At 47.0% G+C, this 15,718-nt stretch overlaps 1 protein-coding gene across 5 annotated transcripts in view; it reads left to right on the forward strand.

The window, feature by feature from the left end:
* Positions 1-15,718, forward strand: part of DOCK11 (dedicator of cytokinesis 11) — an 80,821-nt gene that overhangs the window by 46,415 nt on the left and 18,688 nt on the right. For 3 of the 5 annotated variants that reach the window (XM_063421952.1, XM_063421954.1, XM_063421956.1), the window contains exons 31-41: positions 2,788-2,966; positions 4,765-4,878; positions 5,400-5,475; positions 5,761-5,864; positions 7,821-7,932; positions 8,053-8,119; positions 8,580-8,627; positions 8,815-8,880; positions 9,102-9,235; positions 9,890-10,005; positions 11,782-11,919. In XM_063421952.1, coding sequence (XP_063278022.1) covers positions 2,788-2,966; positions 4,765-4,878; positions 5,400-5,475; positions 5,761-5,864; positions 7,821-7,932; positions 8,053-8,119; positions 8,580-8,627; positions 8,815-8,880; positions 9,102-9,235; positions 9,890-10,005; positions 11,782-11,919 — 1,154 coding nt within the window. The remainder of the gene's footprint in view (positions 1-2,787; positions 2,967-4,764; positions 4,879-5,399; positions 5,476-5,760; positions 5,865-7,820; positions 7,933-8,052; positions 8,120-8,579; positions 8,628-8,814; positions 8,881-9,101; positions 9,236-9,889; positions 10,006-11,781; positions 11,920-15,718) is intronic. The other 2 variants (XM_063421955.1, XM_063421957.1) reach the window with 1 other exon arrangement.

The raw sequence follows: 15,718 nt of genomic DNA on the forward strand, positions 1-15,718 counted from the left end.
AGCTGAGGCTGTGTGAAGGTGTGGGTGGCAGGAGCTCTGGCACTGTTGCAGACAGAGCCTTGTTCTCTCTTGGTCCTGATGGCTCATCTGTGCTCCACGAATGCAGTAAGGATTGCCAGGTTAGGATGCCAATAGCCTGGCCAGTATAAGTACTGGAGAGGAGAGTGAGGTTTGGGATTCCCCGTGTAAAAGCCCCATGGATTTATGATTGTATGATTTATTCTGGCAGAGGAAAGGGGATGTTCGGTTGTGCCTCACAGTGAAGTCATACAAGTCCCAAAGTGGTTCCACACACATACAGGTGGCAGAAGCAGCAGTAAATTAAATATCCCTTGTTTTGGTAAATATCTGACCCCTCAGAGCTTTCTGGACCAATGGCTAATCTCTTACTTTGGCTACTTGCCTGGCATTCTTAACAGAGTATTGCTAGAAATGGCCAAGAAAAACACATCCACAGTGCCTCCCTGATGCTTTTTAGTGGCATGGTAATGTAAGGATGCTCTTTCTTGGTTAATGTTCACCTTTGCATTTGTGATGGCTGAATTGAAAAGCTGTTAGGGCAGCTCATCTTTTCTGCTGTGTTTTATTGTGGCTGGACCTGCCAGCCGAGGCTCACATACAGCTCATGGCAGCAGAGCAGCCCTTGCTCAGGTAGCAGAAGTGCCTTTGCAGGAGTGCCTGAGCCCTGCCTACCATGGTAGAGCCATGTGGGAATGCACCTTCACTGCAAATTGTCTGGCTTCATGGACAGACCTGTGGTTACAGGGGACAGCAGGCTCAGGAGAGACCCTGCTGGTGTGTCTGACCTCTTCATCAGCCTGTTCAGATGCAGAGAGGGGATGCCCAAATCCCTACTGCTCTGTTTCTAGGAAAAGAAGGAATAGCCCTCAGGGAGGTGGACAGAGAGAGTTTCTGCAGCTTCAGCCAGTGCAGATGGGCAGGCTGGCAGAGCACAGCTCTGCAACCACATCCTGCTGAATTGGAGTGTTGCATCCTGGAACAGCGACTCTGAAACCTCCCAGCTAATGCAGGGCTGGTTGTTGGTCTGTCCCTGCTGCCTGACATGAGGACATCAGCCAGAGCAAGCCCCAAGCTTGGCCTCATGGCCAGCAGCACACAATTAGTTTTGCAATGTTGTGATGGGAAAGAATCCAAGGGATTAACAGAAGCTGGGAGTTAAGCAAAGGCCTGACAAATAATATCAAAACATGATATACTGTCCTGTTTCTCCAAGATATAGAGCATTACTTGTTCTGTTTATTTTTGCTGTCTTTTTATTTGTCCGTTTTCTTCTTACACATAATTAGAATTTTTTTTTCATATGCTGTGGAATGGTTCACTTCAGTAGGGAGGTCCAACTGGAATGATCAAATCCTCTAATGTCAAATTAAGTATGCACTTTCCAATCAATTAGCTTGCATCCAACTAATGTAATAACCATGATGTGTGACAATTAGGCATTTGCTAACATGACTAACAGTGAAAGCTAGGTAATGTTCCAGATTGCTTTTGCTTTCCTCTGAATGTGAGTTTCACAATCCAGTAAATGCTACTTTTGAATCAGTGAATCTTAAAATATTTTTCCAGCCACAGAGATGTTGGAACCATTTGGCTGGGATTTTCAAAGCTGAATGCACCCTGCCTTACCACAGAAGCACTTTCATACCTGTGGAGTTTTGACAAAAAAAAAAAAGTCTGAGCTGAGCATATGGCATTTGTACCTTTTGGGGGAAGAACACAGAGCTTTGGGGTTATCCCTATGGCGGCTCTAATTTGGTAAATGGCCTTGCAGAGATAATGGTGTCAGGACAAGGCTGTCCCCAGCAACCCCAGTGCACATGCACCCTGCGCCACTGTCAGTGTGTCTGTCACTCCCTGCTGCTCTGTCCAGGCACCTTAGCAGAAGTGATGCCTTATCCTGGTGGTAGCATCTGCTTTGATCACACCGTCTGCCTGAATCTGTGTGAGGTGCAGGGTACAAGTTAAGTTAAACAAGGTAATGAAGTACTGAGCTGGCTTTCTCTTGGCAGTCAGTACAGCTTCTGAGGAGTTGTGTTCAATATCTGCCTCTGGCAAGCAGCAGCCTGGAGCCCCAGCCTGCCTCCCTGGCCCATGCAGCTGTGCCCAGCTGTGCAGACTGGGATGCAGCACTGGCCACTTGGCATCATGTCCTCACTTGCATCCCCCATCCCACCACCACTCTATGGTTTTGCTCTGCTCTCTGACTTTGAGAGAAGGAACAGACATTCATGGAGGGTGTGGAATGACCTGTAGAGCAGCACTGCTAGGGCTGAGTGGCCAGGTAAACCCACCATTTCCCAAACTGCCCATTCCCACGCTCACAGCTGCTTGGTGGAGGTTGGTATCCCCACTGTCTCCATGGTTTGGGATTTACAGGACAACCCCCAGCCAGGACCAAAGCATTCCCAGGCAGTAAGTTGTGCTGTCTTTTGCCATTTCAACCATCTCTGACTTAAAAATTGCTTGTTGGAGAGAGAAGCTTTGCAGAGCATCACGTCTCAGAAATCCTTCCTTGAGGTACTGCTGAAACAGTGAGGGCTGAAGTTAATGAGCAGCCTGATCTGGAAGACACCAAGTTCTTTGATATGACTTAGCTCACTGGTAGAGAAAACTGTGTGGTCAGTTCAGCTTTGTTCAAAGACCAGTGCACTGTAGGAGAGTGGTGAACACTGTTCGAGGACTTTGTGGCTTACATAACTAATATGTCTTGCTCTGAACAGACCCTTGGAACATTTCCCTTAACTATTGCCTTCTTGTTTCTTTCAGATGTAAATCTTGAGTACAGTTTAACTGATGAGTACTGCAGGCATCACTTCCTCGTGGGGATACTTCTTAGAGAGGCCTCTGTTGCCTTGCAGGACAATTATGATATCAGATATACGGCCATCTCAGTCTTAAAAAATCTCTTGATCAAGCATGCCTTTGACAACAGATACCAGCACAAGGTGAGGCCTGTTTTGTTGGCTTTTTAACTTAATGTTGTTGAATTTTATGAAACCGGAGTTTTGGATATTGCATGGTGCACCCAAGGGTATTCTAATTGCTTTTTAGGAAACTGTTGTAAATATCTGATAGTTATGGAATAACCGTAATAGCTCAGAAACCATCTAGGAAATAACTGCAGCCCTCTTACTCATGCTAAGTATTTAGTTGATTAAGCCCTAAACCATTAAGGAACTTCAGAGAGTCATTAGCCAAGCGTTGTTCAACAAAATTAGGACATCAGTGTTGTTCTGGTCTTGCGCCTAAATTCATATCCTGTATTAATATGCTATAATCAGGAAACAGAACTGATCTCTGCTACAAATCATTCGTATGTTTTACTAATTAGTGACTCAGAGGAGAGGATCTTGATTCTCGTGAGATGCTGGATTTGCTCTGGGTGGATCTCAGTTTTCTTTGGTCAGAGGCTCAGCACCTGATGATATGGAAAGAGGCTGGAAACGGGTTTGTTTTATCTTGGTGCTGCTCCCTGCTGAGCCATATGCCCTCCAAAGTGCCCAGCTATCTGTGCAGAAACTACCTGTCCCTGCTCTAGCCTGGAAACATGCCTCTGTTTAGAGTTTTGGTTCTCACATTGCTCCTAGGGTGCTGCATTCCTGAGTGATCTCTGGGAACATGGATGGCTTCCTGGCATGAAGGATGGAAGGCAAGCCCCAAAAGTGCCAGGGGCTCTCATGGACCCAGAGCCAGCTCCTCTTCCCTCCCTTCTCTGCCTGTTTGAAGGCCTGAGGTGGAAGTGGGCTTGCTTTTCTCTGCAGTGAGGATCCATGACTAAGTCAGGAGCTGTTTGCTCCCTCAGTGTGCAGCACTCTCCTGACTGCTCAGAAGCTCCCCATTACTGCTGTCCCACGAGATATTTGTCTATCTGTTGTGCTCAAGGCAGTGTGACCAGGAAAGTGCCTGGGGCCAGGGCAGGATGCTCATTTGGTGTCCAGAGACTCCAAAGTAAAATAATCACATCATGGGCAGGACAGGCTGAGCGTGTGTTGGCGCACCCTTGCTCCAGCCAAGGAGACCCCAGCCTAATCAACAGCTAAGAGGAGGTTGTGTCAACCCACAGGTGTTTTCAAGATTTCTTTTATCTTTCATCATACTGAATCAGAAGAAAAGATTGGATTTCTTTATTATTTAAAAGGTTCTATTCAATTTCCAAGCCTTAAATTCTTTTTTTTTAACATTTCAGCCAAATCCAGAATAATGTAAGTTTGACAAAAAACAATTGGATGTAAAAGAAAACATTTTAGAACGTCATTTAGAAAACATCAACCCATCATTTTTGATCTGTACCAGTTAATCCAAATTAATCTGTTCCTACAAACTGTTTTCACTAAAAGCATTTACTACAGAGAATTTGTGACTGGAAGCAGTAGACAGCACCAGGCATGGATCAAATGTTTCTGTTACATGACTCCTGGGTGTTGCACTTAAACTATGTGAGTCAAGTGCCAGTTAAAGAGTTAGGAAATCCAGGACTTAGTTTGTCACACATCCTGTATGACTGGGAATGTTTTTTAGCCTCCAAAACCCCCAAGTGCCCCAGGCTTGTTGCTAGAAGGGTAATACCTCTGACAGCTCTAGAAGTGGAGATGAGAAGCCAAACGAGCTCACTTTCTCCAACACCACATACGGTGTGTCAATACAGATATTTACGTGTACGAGTTTTGGCTCAAGAGTTCCCCTTTTCTCACTCCATTGGAAACCTGGGCTCTTACTGACGTTTTTCTCTGTGTCTGCTTTCAGAACCAGCAGGCAAAAATTGCCCAGCTGTACCTGCCGCTGTTTGGGGTGCTCCTGGAGAACCTGCAGCGCGTGGCCGGCCACGAGGCTCTGACTTCCTGCCCTGCCTCCAGCCCTGTGAGTAAAGCTGGGATGCCTCCATGCCTGACACGTTTTTGGACAGTGAGTGCGGGGCTGTCAGGGGAGACGATTCTCCCCACGTGCAGTGACCTTGAGCAGGACTCAGCCTGGGACTCCAGCAGCTGTTCTGGGGAGTTGCGTGTCTTCCCAAGAGTTGTGTCTGTGGCTCCGAAGTGGCCTTAGCCTTGCAGACTAGACTTTCCTCCTTGCTGGAGGCAAAGGAATAACAAATAGGAGATCTGAGAAAAACAATTCAAAATTTCAACTCCAATGATGAAAAACAAAAAGGGAAACACTACTATGACTTAGTTTAATATGTTCTGCTATTCTTTGTACTCCTCCCCAAGTTCTCAGTCTCCTTGTTATAGAAGTAAGGAAGTTTCTGTTTTCATCTGTGTTGTTTTTAAAACCTAATTTGCTAATTTGCTCTAATTTGCTATTTTGTGTTGCATTGTTCCCATCTGTAAGAGAGTATGTGTTATCTTTTATTGGTCACAAAGCCTTATGTTGCTTTACAGGCATCCCGGGATGAATTCATATGCAGTTTTCCATCCCCCTCAAGCAGATCCAGCCTGATTGCAGACAAAGATCCAGGTAAATTAGTTTTTCTAAATTCTAAATTCCCCATTTATTTTTAACACAGCTGTTACCAGCCTGAAGTACCCAAACCCTATTACCCCAAACCTGAAACAGTCATCTCCTACAAGACCTCACAGACTCTGCATGGTTTTCCCCAGATGTGGTGTCACCCTAACTGTCCTTTCCAGATTTTTCCTTTTCCAGCTTTTAACATGGGGCTTTGGCAAGCCCCATCTGTGCTGTCTGTGGTGTGCTGAAAATGCAAAGGGCTTAATTCTGGGCTCTGGGATTTTTTTTCAGCCTGCGGAGCAGCCCTTCCAAATGGCCATACAGTAAAGCGAGAGGACTCAAAAGGATCCCTGAACTCAGAGGGAGCAACCAGTTCCCCGGATCAGAGTGAAAATGTAACGTACCAGGGGCTGGGAAGAGCAGTGCTCAGCCTGCAGGCTGTGTTAAATCAGGGGGAGGGACAAGGAGTTCCCTGTGGTAACACTCTCCAAAGCCAGCTTATAGATATCTCTGGAAACAAACAAATTGACGTGTGACAAAGGTTAGAGTCACGGGTCTGGTATGCTTTCCCTCTTCAGACACGGCTGAGCCAAAAATAGAATTGTTGACAAATTACTCCTTGAAGACGAAAGGCAAAATCTGTGGAAAATCTCTGCTCCTGTGGTGCATTTTCCATACTCAGATGTGCTCCCCATGTGTGGGTGCATCTGAGCCTGGCTGGACCCCAGTGCCTGGTGCTGGGAATTGGTTTCCAAATATCTGAGAAGCAAAGCACCATGATATGAGATTGCCAGTGCCACTAAGATAAAGTGTTTGCAGGAAAATCAGCCCAGGCAAATAACCACAGGCCCAAAGTTGCAGAGGGTGACTGTGGTCATGCCACAGAGACCTCTGACCCCACTATTCAGACAGGAGCGGTATTCGATACTTTTCTTCTTGGCAGATTGCACACATGGAAATCAGGTGTTTGTGCAAACCAGTCCCTGCTTTTCCTCAAGGCACTTTCCAGATATCTTGGGTTGGCATGCGTCATTGATGCATCTTCAAAAACTTTGGCCCTTGTAACAAGCAAGGCAAAGATTATCTGGGCTCATGGCTGTGTCCTGACATGCTTAGAAGAGGTGGGGCCTTGCAAGCTCTTATCCATAAACCACAGAGCCCTGGGACCAAGTACAGCCAAGCACTTGACTCTCCAGCAAAGCCCTGCGCGTGTGCTCCAGCGCTGCTGATGGGTTTTGCAGGAGGTGCTGCTGCTTCCAGCTCAGCTCCTCCCCCATGGCCAGACATCCTCATCCAGAGTGTGCTTGAACGTTTTTCAGATTGTTGAAAGCAATATTTCTGTTAGGGAATGCAATATCCACTAAACTGTGTAAAAGCAATGCCCCATGGAGGAGCACAGCTTCAACAGTGCTCTGTGGAGACTCTTTGCTCATTGTTCCGTTCCCCTGGAGTGAGTTGTGTGCTGACTTGATAGTTTGGCATGGTCAGTAGCAAAATCTCTGGCCACAGCACCATGTCTCCAACTCTAAAATGATTGTTTATTTCTGCCTTACTATGACTTGCATCCACAGATTATCCCAGAATAAACGGCAAATAAGATCTGTGGAACCCTCTCCAAACATGTGAGGCAAAGCTTTAGGGGAAGCCTAGGGCTTAGTCATATCCATTTATCGGAGGATACAGCTCAGGCAAACACAGAGAATGCAAAACAAAACTGGTATAACTCTGGAAATCATGCTTCCCACCACACAATACCCAGGCCTTTCCCACATAAATTGACTCATCAGGATTTCACTCAGCAGGATTTCATCCTCAGCAGGATTTCACTTTCTTTGCCTGAGTTAGTCACTAAGTAGTAGGAAAATTGAAACACTTCCAAAAATCAAGGGGAGGAAAACGTTCTTAAGATGAAATGTCCTCCTTTTTTAATAACTGACATTTTGTTTTGAAATGTATGTCTGCAACAGAAAGTCAGATTTTTGCTTTGAATGGTGACAGCCAATGAATTGCTTTTTACAATAAGTGGCTTTAAAAATGTCCAGGAGCTTAAACACTGCAGAGGGCAGGGGAAATGAAAGCAGACTGCTGTGTGTTTTGCTGGATAACCTGTCATTCACTGCCCACACATTTTTCTCTGAGCAGAGGAGTGTTTGGTGATGTGCCCAGGATTTCCAGGCTGCTCATCCCTGGATGAGCAGTTTCCAAGGCATGGTGCTGTGGGTGCACAAGTGGGGGGCAGGAGGCATGCCTGCACACCTGGTTTGTGCCAGGTTTGCTGTGCCCATGCTGCACAGCCTCTGGTGCACAGCCCAGGAGCCCAGGCCCTCTGTGTCACACCTGTGTCCCAACAGATCCGCAGGAGCTCCATGAGGAGCAGCGTATCCCACTGCAGCCGGCTGGACCAGTTTGAGATCCGGACCCTTCTGATGTGCTACCTGTACATTGTGAAGATGATCTCTGAAGGTTGGTGCCTCCTGCTCACTGGAGGCAGCCAGAAAGACAAGGGACCATCAGTTTTGGTCTGTAAGGTCCCCTCTTTGAGTTTTTTAAAATCTAAGTGCGCTGTTCTTCATTTTCTTTCAGATACTCTTTTAGCTTACTGGAACAAATTCTCCCCCCAAGAGCTGATCAATGTCCTTGTGCTTCTGGAGTGAGTATCATGAGGCTGCTCTTCAAACACTGCACCTTCGAGTGTTCAGAATGGCTGAGGAGGATACCACAGTTCACACACTGTCCTGTGTCTGGCCAGGTTGGAATGACATGCTCTTCCTCCCTCTGAGGAGAAGCAAGTGTATATTGAGGAAGCACAGCGTAGTGGCAGTGCTCTGTGCTTTGTCTGGGGTGTGTCCCACCTGTGGGCTCAGCTTCCCCTGTCAGTGTCACAGCCTCCACTTTGCAGCAGATGTTGGGGGAACAGATGGGTGAGAAGACAGGGATGTGCCTGAATTTTGAAACCAAGAGTGTGAGGTCAAGTGACTTGTAAGCACAGACCCAAACCCTTCTGCACAGAGAAGTGTGCCTGCAGGCAACAACAGAGTAAGTTTTAAATGTTCTGGATTGTTCCTGATCTGCAGGATCTGTAACAGATACCCATTTCATTGTCTTCCTAGGGTGTGTTTATTCCACTTCAGATACGTGGGGAAGAGGAATATTGCCAGGTACTGCATCCTTCTGTCTGGTGCTGGGATGTGGGGGTCATCCCCGTGCTCCCTGTCCCAGCGGAGGTGGGAAGGGCTCATGCACACCCACGCTGGGCAAACCCCAGCTGGTCCGGGGCTCTGCTCAGCGCCGTGCCCTGAGCAGGGGCCCCTCACCTCAGCACCCTGCCCCTTCCCTCCCCTCCAGCTCCTGCATGAGACCCCCAGGTTCAGGCGAGCGCAGGTTGGCAGTGTCCCCCCCAGCCAGCTGCAGGTGAGACAAGAGTCCCGGCTGCATCCCTGCTTCCTGAGCAGCATCCCTGCTCTTGTATTAGCCCTAGGGCCTTCTGGAGCAGCAAGATGGGCATAGTGTGGTCAGTCCCACTGGGATAGTCCCAGATTGGTGTGTTGGAGGGAAGAGGTCTCCATCCTGGTGCCTGCAGTGGTGTGGGGCTGCGGCTGCTGCCCAAACCCTGTCTTTGCTCCCCCTTGCAGGGTGCAGGATGCCTGGTTATCCAAGCACACAGCAGCTGAGAGGAAGTCCCAGACCATGCCGGCACTCCGCAGCAGATCCGGGGTGCGGCTCCAGCACTTGGGCAGCTTGGAGACCTCCTTCACCCTCAACCACAGTACGTACACAGGGGCCCAGGGCAGGTGTCAGCCTGATGAAAACTGCAAGTAGCCATTTCCCACTCGCTGCTGGTTGCTTCAGGTTACCCAGATTCTACGGAATTGCAGTGGTCACCAGGTCTCCCTGCATCATTCCTAGAGGGGTGAGGGTGGCATTTAAACCAGCCCCTTAGAAATCACCCCTGGGACTGAGGATTTGTGTGGCATTCTGCTCTTGCCTGTCTTGGCTCAGCTCCCTGGCTGAGTGTGCATGCAGGTAACGCCTTGGTTTGGGTAGAGAACAGGGCAAGCAGGAGAAATGCACTGCACAAAAAGCTGGGATGTGTTCTAAGCCTCTCCATGTGAATGCATTTTGTCCCACTGAAGCACTTTGCTATTTCCCTTCTCTAGAGACAACTTGGACACCTCATGCTCTGTCTGGCTTTAAAGACAGTGATATTAAGGGCCAATACAGATACTGTTTTTCTGGTGTGGCATCAGGCTGAGGGAGTTTCTCTGAATAGAGTTGGCAAATTCAGTATCTTGCTATTCTTGCATCACCTCCCAAATGCAGTGAAGTGCAAAGGGGAGAATCTTTTCTATATCAGCACTTAGATTTTTCGGGAGCTGGAGTGTTGAACACTGGTTCCTCCTGATTTTCTCTCTGTCCACAGATGCAGGCACCTCAGAAGCAGATATTGTGCACCAGGCATTACTGGAGGGCAATATTGCCACCGAAGTGTGCCTGACAGTCCTGGACACCATCTCATTTTTCACTCAGAGTTTCAAGGTCAGCACTGAAATCAAAAATGTTGTAGAAAAGTGTGCTGGTTTTTTTATATGTGTGTGGATTTTGGTGATCTGTTCTCCTAGAGTGGAAGAATATGGAAGGCTTACAAAAGCAAATCATTTGCAGCTTGTTTGTTTCCAGAACACTGAGTGTTTCACAGGTCTCAGAGTAATTATACCCTTATGCAGTCTTCCCATTTCTTCAAACCATGTGGATGTTATACCATGACTGTGGCTATTACAAAAATAGAATAGGAGAAAATGTATATTGTGTAGAAAGGAGGGACTAGAGGAAAGGGAAATCAATGTCCAACATTTGTAGAACAGTTACTCTTTTGTACCCTAAGTTACCTAGAAGCAAGGCCCAGACTTCTTTGAATCACTGTACATTAATATCTCTGGGGCTCAGGCACTCCAGCTGTGGCTACCAGTGCAGACAGGACCAGAATCACAGGTAGAAGTCTTCTCTTCCATATTGGGATTCATGCTTTTGGCAGTCATTGCCATCTACAAAAACCAAGGCCTTTGTGGTGAGGAGAACCCTAGGATGGCAGCAGAATACTCTTCCAGAAATGCCCTTCCTGAAGTATAGTCAGGAGAATCCTGCACATAGCAACGTGTCTTGCATGGTGTCTCAAGAACAGCTCTGGATTTCAGAGCAAGCACAATAAATATTTCCTTTTTAGATGGAGATGAAGAGAAAGGTGTTCATAGCCTCTGCTTCTGTTGCTGAGCCGAAAAGCCATCCTGGCGCAGGTGTTAAATTACTCCTTAGAACTTTGGTAACAGCAGAAGGATTTCAGTGCAACACTTAAAAACTTGCTTGACTTTCTCAGCTGCCTCTTTTGGAATATCGCTGAACCACAAAACAATGTGATTTTCAAACCACAGGATAGACTGGATTCCCTTCCTCTTTAGTGGGCTTCAGCTTCGCTTTTATGGTCACACCACACACAAGTGGGTGCTGTGCTGCAGCAGCAGCAGATGCTGTTCCACTGCCACAGGACGTGAGCTCAGTGTAGAAGTCTGGGTCTTGAACTTACCACAAGGTCTGTGCAAGGTGTCCAAATCTGAGCCAGCCCAAGGATTTCAAGGACTGGCAGTGGCATGGGGGCTGTTGATTTCCTTTCAGTACAGGATATCCACATCCTTGTGTCATGCCCAAACTTCCTGCACAGCCCTGTGGGCCTGCCAGCAGGCACAGCCCACCTGGTCTGACACCAAACTGTATCAATAACCCCTGAGTAATTCCATTTACCATATCTCCACGAGGTGCAAACTGGCAAAACTCTGCTGTAAACAAGGGGACTAAAGTGACTAACTACAGCTACAAATCTATCCAGTGAAAAAATGGGTCTTTTTTTTTTTCTTTCCTTCTTTCCTCTTTCTCTTTTGGGCTGCAAACAAAACCATTTTCAAGACAAATAAAAAGAAATGGGAAAAAACCAGTGTGATAGTTACATTGGTAAGAGCATGTTTTATTTAAAATAACTAGGCAACCAGTGAATGTTGTACAGAATATTGACTTAGATTTTGGAATTAGTGATGCAAAAGTGATAAAATACTTCAGGTTTTTTTTCTCTGCTACAAAAATAGCCTCTGCTAACAACTGTAAGTTTTTAGTGATTGTCACATTTTATTGGTTATATTTTTACTGAAGGCCCCTGTTGCTTATCTGGCTTAAGAATATATGTGATTAATTGTGCAAAATTATCTCTGTCATTTCCAGCTTCAGGCACAACATTTCTGCAAAGTAAATTCTCCTGTTGCTTTCCAGACCCAGCTTTTAAGCAATGATGGCCACAATCCCCTTATGAAGAAGGTTTTTGATATTCATCTGGCTTTTCTCAAAAATGGGCAGTCAGAAGCAGCCCTTAAGCACGTGTTTGCCTCTCTGAGAGCTTTCATTAGCAAGGTAGGTAATACATGACAAGGGAGTGGGAGAACTTAAAAGTATGGCAGAGAGGCCAGTGTGGTTAACCTCCTTGAACTGATACTTTGGAGATGTGTTTTAGAAAATAACTTCACTGATTTTAAAAAAACACCCCAAGTTAAGTTCTCTAGTTATTTATTTTTTGGGTATCAGGAAGCAAAGGGAGAATTCATGAGGAATTCCCTCACGTGCCTTGGTCACAAAGATTAGTGCCTATTTGACCAGCATCTGGTGCTGGAATCTTTGCCCCAAACTGCCAATGCTGCTCAAGTGCTATTGCTTCAAAAATGCATGCACTGGCAAGCAACTCCTCACCCACTGCCTGGGAGAGATGATAGCTCTTGCTGCACCTTGTTCTGTGCTCTCTGAGCCCTGGCAGGTGGTGAGGCTGTTTAGTGCCCCGAGCTCAAGCACTGACAAAGCCACAGCTGACCACAAAAGTGACTGATGCTGATGCTATTGGCTGACATTTCCCTTTGTGCTTGTCAAAACCTGCCGCTGCTCATGAGGACATTTTCAAGACCCGATGTACACATGCGAACACCATTCCTCCCAGGCAGCGCAGTTATCATAAATACAAAATTAATCAAAACATCTCAAATCCCTTAAGCACAACTCTTAGTTAACAAGGAAAATCCATGTGGCAGATTGCAGCCAGGCAGGGCACAGTGTCTGAGTGCTAAGCTGCCAAGAGTAACTTCCAAAGGAACTTTTGCACTAGCTGCTGAGCAGAGTCTGATTAAAAGAAGAGACTGCTAAACTGTTTTTCAAGGGTGGAAAAAAGTCTGTGCCTTGTACGTTTTGCTGTAACCCCACAGCAAAGGTAAGAGTTAGTGTAAGTCTAGGGCTGGATTTTGGCTTGTGCTAAGCAAACACATGAGAAGCAGAAATGCAGAGCTCTTGCTGGCTCCCTGTCTGCTCCAGTCAGCGTGGTCTCCTGCAGGGTGTTTTTCCATGGGGCTTCTTAAAGCCTGCTAGACTGGCAACTGGCAGGGGCAGTAATCACTCTGTTTTTCTGCAGGATTCAGTCCATGCTTATTGCTCTGCCTTTCTTTTGAGTTTTCTGCTTGCCTGTGATCTGCTTAGTCTCGAGATCCATGCTGCCGCAGATCTGCACGCACCCCACTCTCCCCCTTGCTAGCCAAAAGTTTGTTTAGCCAGAAATATTTGGTTTGTGCCTATAGCAAATAAAAGACATTCCTTGCCTTCCTGGCATATTTTCTGAGTTGTCGTTTTGGTTTTTTTAAACGTGAAGCCAAACCTGCACACCTGCTTAATTTGATCTCACTGTCAGCCTTCAAAGGCTGGAGCTCTTCAAGGGTTCCGCACTTGCTTTCCAAAACACCAGTGATAGCAAGGAGGCTTCATGCTTGGCTGCTGCAAGGATGGGCAGTGGGATTGTTTTCTTGGATTTATGCCAGTCTAAGTTCATGCTGAATTTCACATCATGTGTCTTTAAAGATACAAATTATTGATTTCAGCTTTCTCACATTTCCCCTATGACAGGACATATATGGCTTCTGTAAAGGCAAGATATGAGCCCAGCAGATGGTATCTATAAGGAGGAAGTGTTTTCTTTGCCAAGCCCATAACCACACGAGTCCCAAACTTCCTTTTAGTCCTCTCAAGGGTACTTCTAAGGCCTAAAGTGGCTGTGGTGGCTGTGGCAGGTGATCACTGCATTTCATGACAAGTCAAGAATGAAATGTTTTCCTGCAGGCTTGTTTTCAAATACTAGCTCTGCTCTACTTTGTAACTTCAAGAAAAGCAAAAGGGTATTGTACCTTTGTGACAGCTAGAATGGAAAAATTCTCATTTTTATTAAGAATTTTTATAGTCTTCTGTAGCTATAATTACAATGAAAAGAATCCCCCTCTTATTTGTTGTCCCAGCAAATGGTTGCTGGAGGGAAAAAACTCCTGAGATGTATTCTGCATCCCAAAATTTGTCTTCTGCATTACATCCAGTTATTTGATAGGCAGAAGATTTTAAAAAATGTTGCAAGAGAGCAAAGAACAAAAATCTTCTGTAATTGTTTGTATCTTTGGTTTTGGTTGCATCTGTGTGTTCTGGGAATTTGGCAAGAAAGCTGCCTCTGTTTTGCTGGCTGGTAAGAACCAACAAAAGCTAGATTGTTCTTGTTTCACACTCTAGGTTTTCTTAAGAACTGAATCTGGCTTTTCAGAGCATCACTTACAGATAAATGTGTATAGAAATATCTATATGCATGCTTAGGAATGGTCTTTAAATTAAAAGTTGTAAAGGAAAACATGCACAGAGGAGGGATGTGCATTAAAGACTGGCTCAGACATGCATTCTGCCTGTTCCCATGGGTGTCCTGTCCCTTCGAGGCCTATCTGGGAGCTGGCTGCTGGGTTGACCCCTACTCTGGCCCATTGGATTGGGGCTGGATCAGAAATGGGCTCCTGTAGTGTGCACAGTCATCACCACAGGGCTGTCTCGTGCTCTCCCCAGAGTGTGTTCTGGGCTGGATGGAGAGCCACAGGCAGCCCCTGGCCTGATCTCCAGCAGCCATGGACCTGCTTCCCTGAACCTGCCACCAGGAGCCATTGCATCTGCTTGGGCTTGCTCTCCAGAAAGGGACACGGGTTCCCTGTGAAAAGGGCACAGGTTTTCCTCCAGAGCTGGTGTGCTGTGGAGGGGAGTGCACAGGGCTTCTTCTGCAGCAGATTCCCTGGCAAGGGTTTTGTCCCTAGCAGTGGGTTGGAAATGTCTGGAAAGCCTCTGCAGGCAGGCAGTGTCCATGCTGAGAGCTAAGCACTGTGCTAAGCCCAGTGCTGACCACGATCCCATCTTGCTCTGGGGGAAGGACAGCATTGCAGTGGGCAGCACTTCCTCGGGAGCTCCTTTCCCAAGTGCATGTGATCTTCGTGGCTCTGTGTTGTTATGATGTTTGTTTGCCTATCTCTTTCTTTCTTTCTCCCATTTTGTTTTTTGAAGATCATATTTTGGCCAAAGGCAGTGAACAAAAAGTATTTTCTGTCCTAATTCTGGTTTCTTGGTGCAATCCCAATATCTTGCTAGCCACAGGTCCTGCCTAGATCCCTGTTTTGAGACCCTGTCACCAGCATGTCGTGGTGGTAGCCACAGCAGTACCTGCAAGTTTTCCTGGAACATGAGTACTTAATGCAAGGAGTAGGGGGCTGCAATAACAGCTTCAGCCTCTGACTGACACTCTTTGCTGTCATCTCCCATGGGCAGAAGGTGGTGGGGCAGATAGAAATGACTAATGGATCATGCCCCATGAGGACCATGGGGTCTCGAACAAACAGAACATGCCTTTCCTCTGAATAGGTAAAGCCATGGTTGCCTCTGTTGCCTCTTTGTGCCAGGAAATTGTTTGGGCCTGATTGCCAGCTGCAGCAGAAGGAACAGAGGGCTGCTGTGCAATGCCCAAGCAGCCTCCAGCCCCTTGGGAGGTGTTGGCATCTTCCCTCCCCAGCAGTTCCCTGCGGTGGCTGCGGAAGCGGCTGCGTGCCAGCACAAAGCCCTTCCTTGTTCTGCTTCCCTGTGCTCAGCCTGCTGTGGCCGGGCTGGAAGGAGGCCAAGGGTGGTGTCACCTCTCCACCAGCCACCTCTTGTGACCGCAGCCAGACGGACACAGCCAGGCATCCCCAGGAGGCTGCTGCCCACTGGGGCAGGGCTCTGCTGCAGGTGTCCCTTTCCAGGCAGGGCTGAGCTTGCCCTGGCAGCTGTGCTCAAGGGTTTGGTAAGGGGACAGGGAAGCTACCAGGGTGCTGGTGTTCCCGTTTTCCCTGTT

Source organism: Prinia subflava, chromosome Z (assembly GCF_021018805.1).
Source record: "Prinia subflava isolate CZ2003 ecotype Zambia chromosome Z, Cam_Psub_1.2, whole genome shotgun sequence".
In the NCBI taxonomy this organism is placed as follows: Eukaryota; Metazoa; Chordata; class Aves; order Passeriformes; family Cisticolidae; genus Prinia; species Prinia subflava.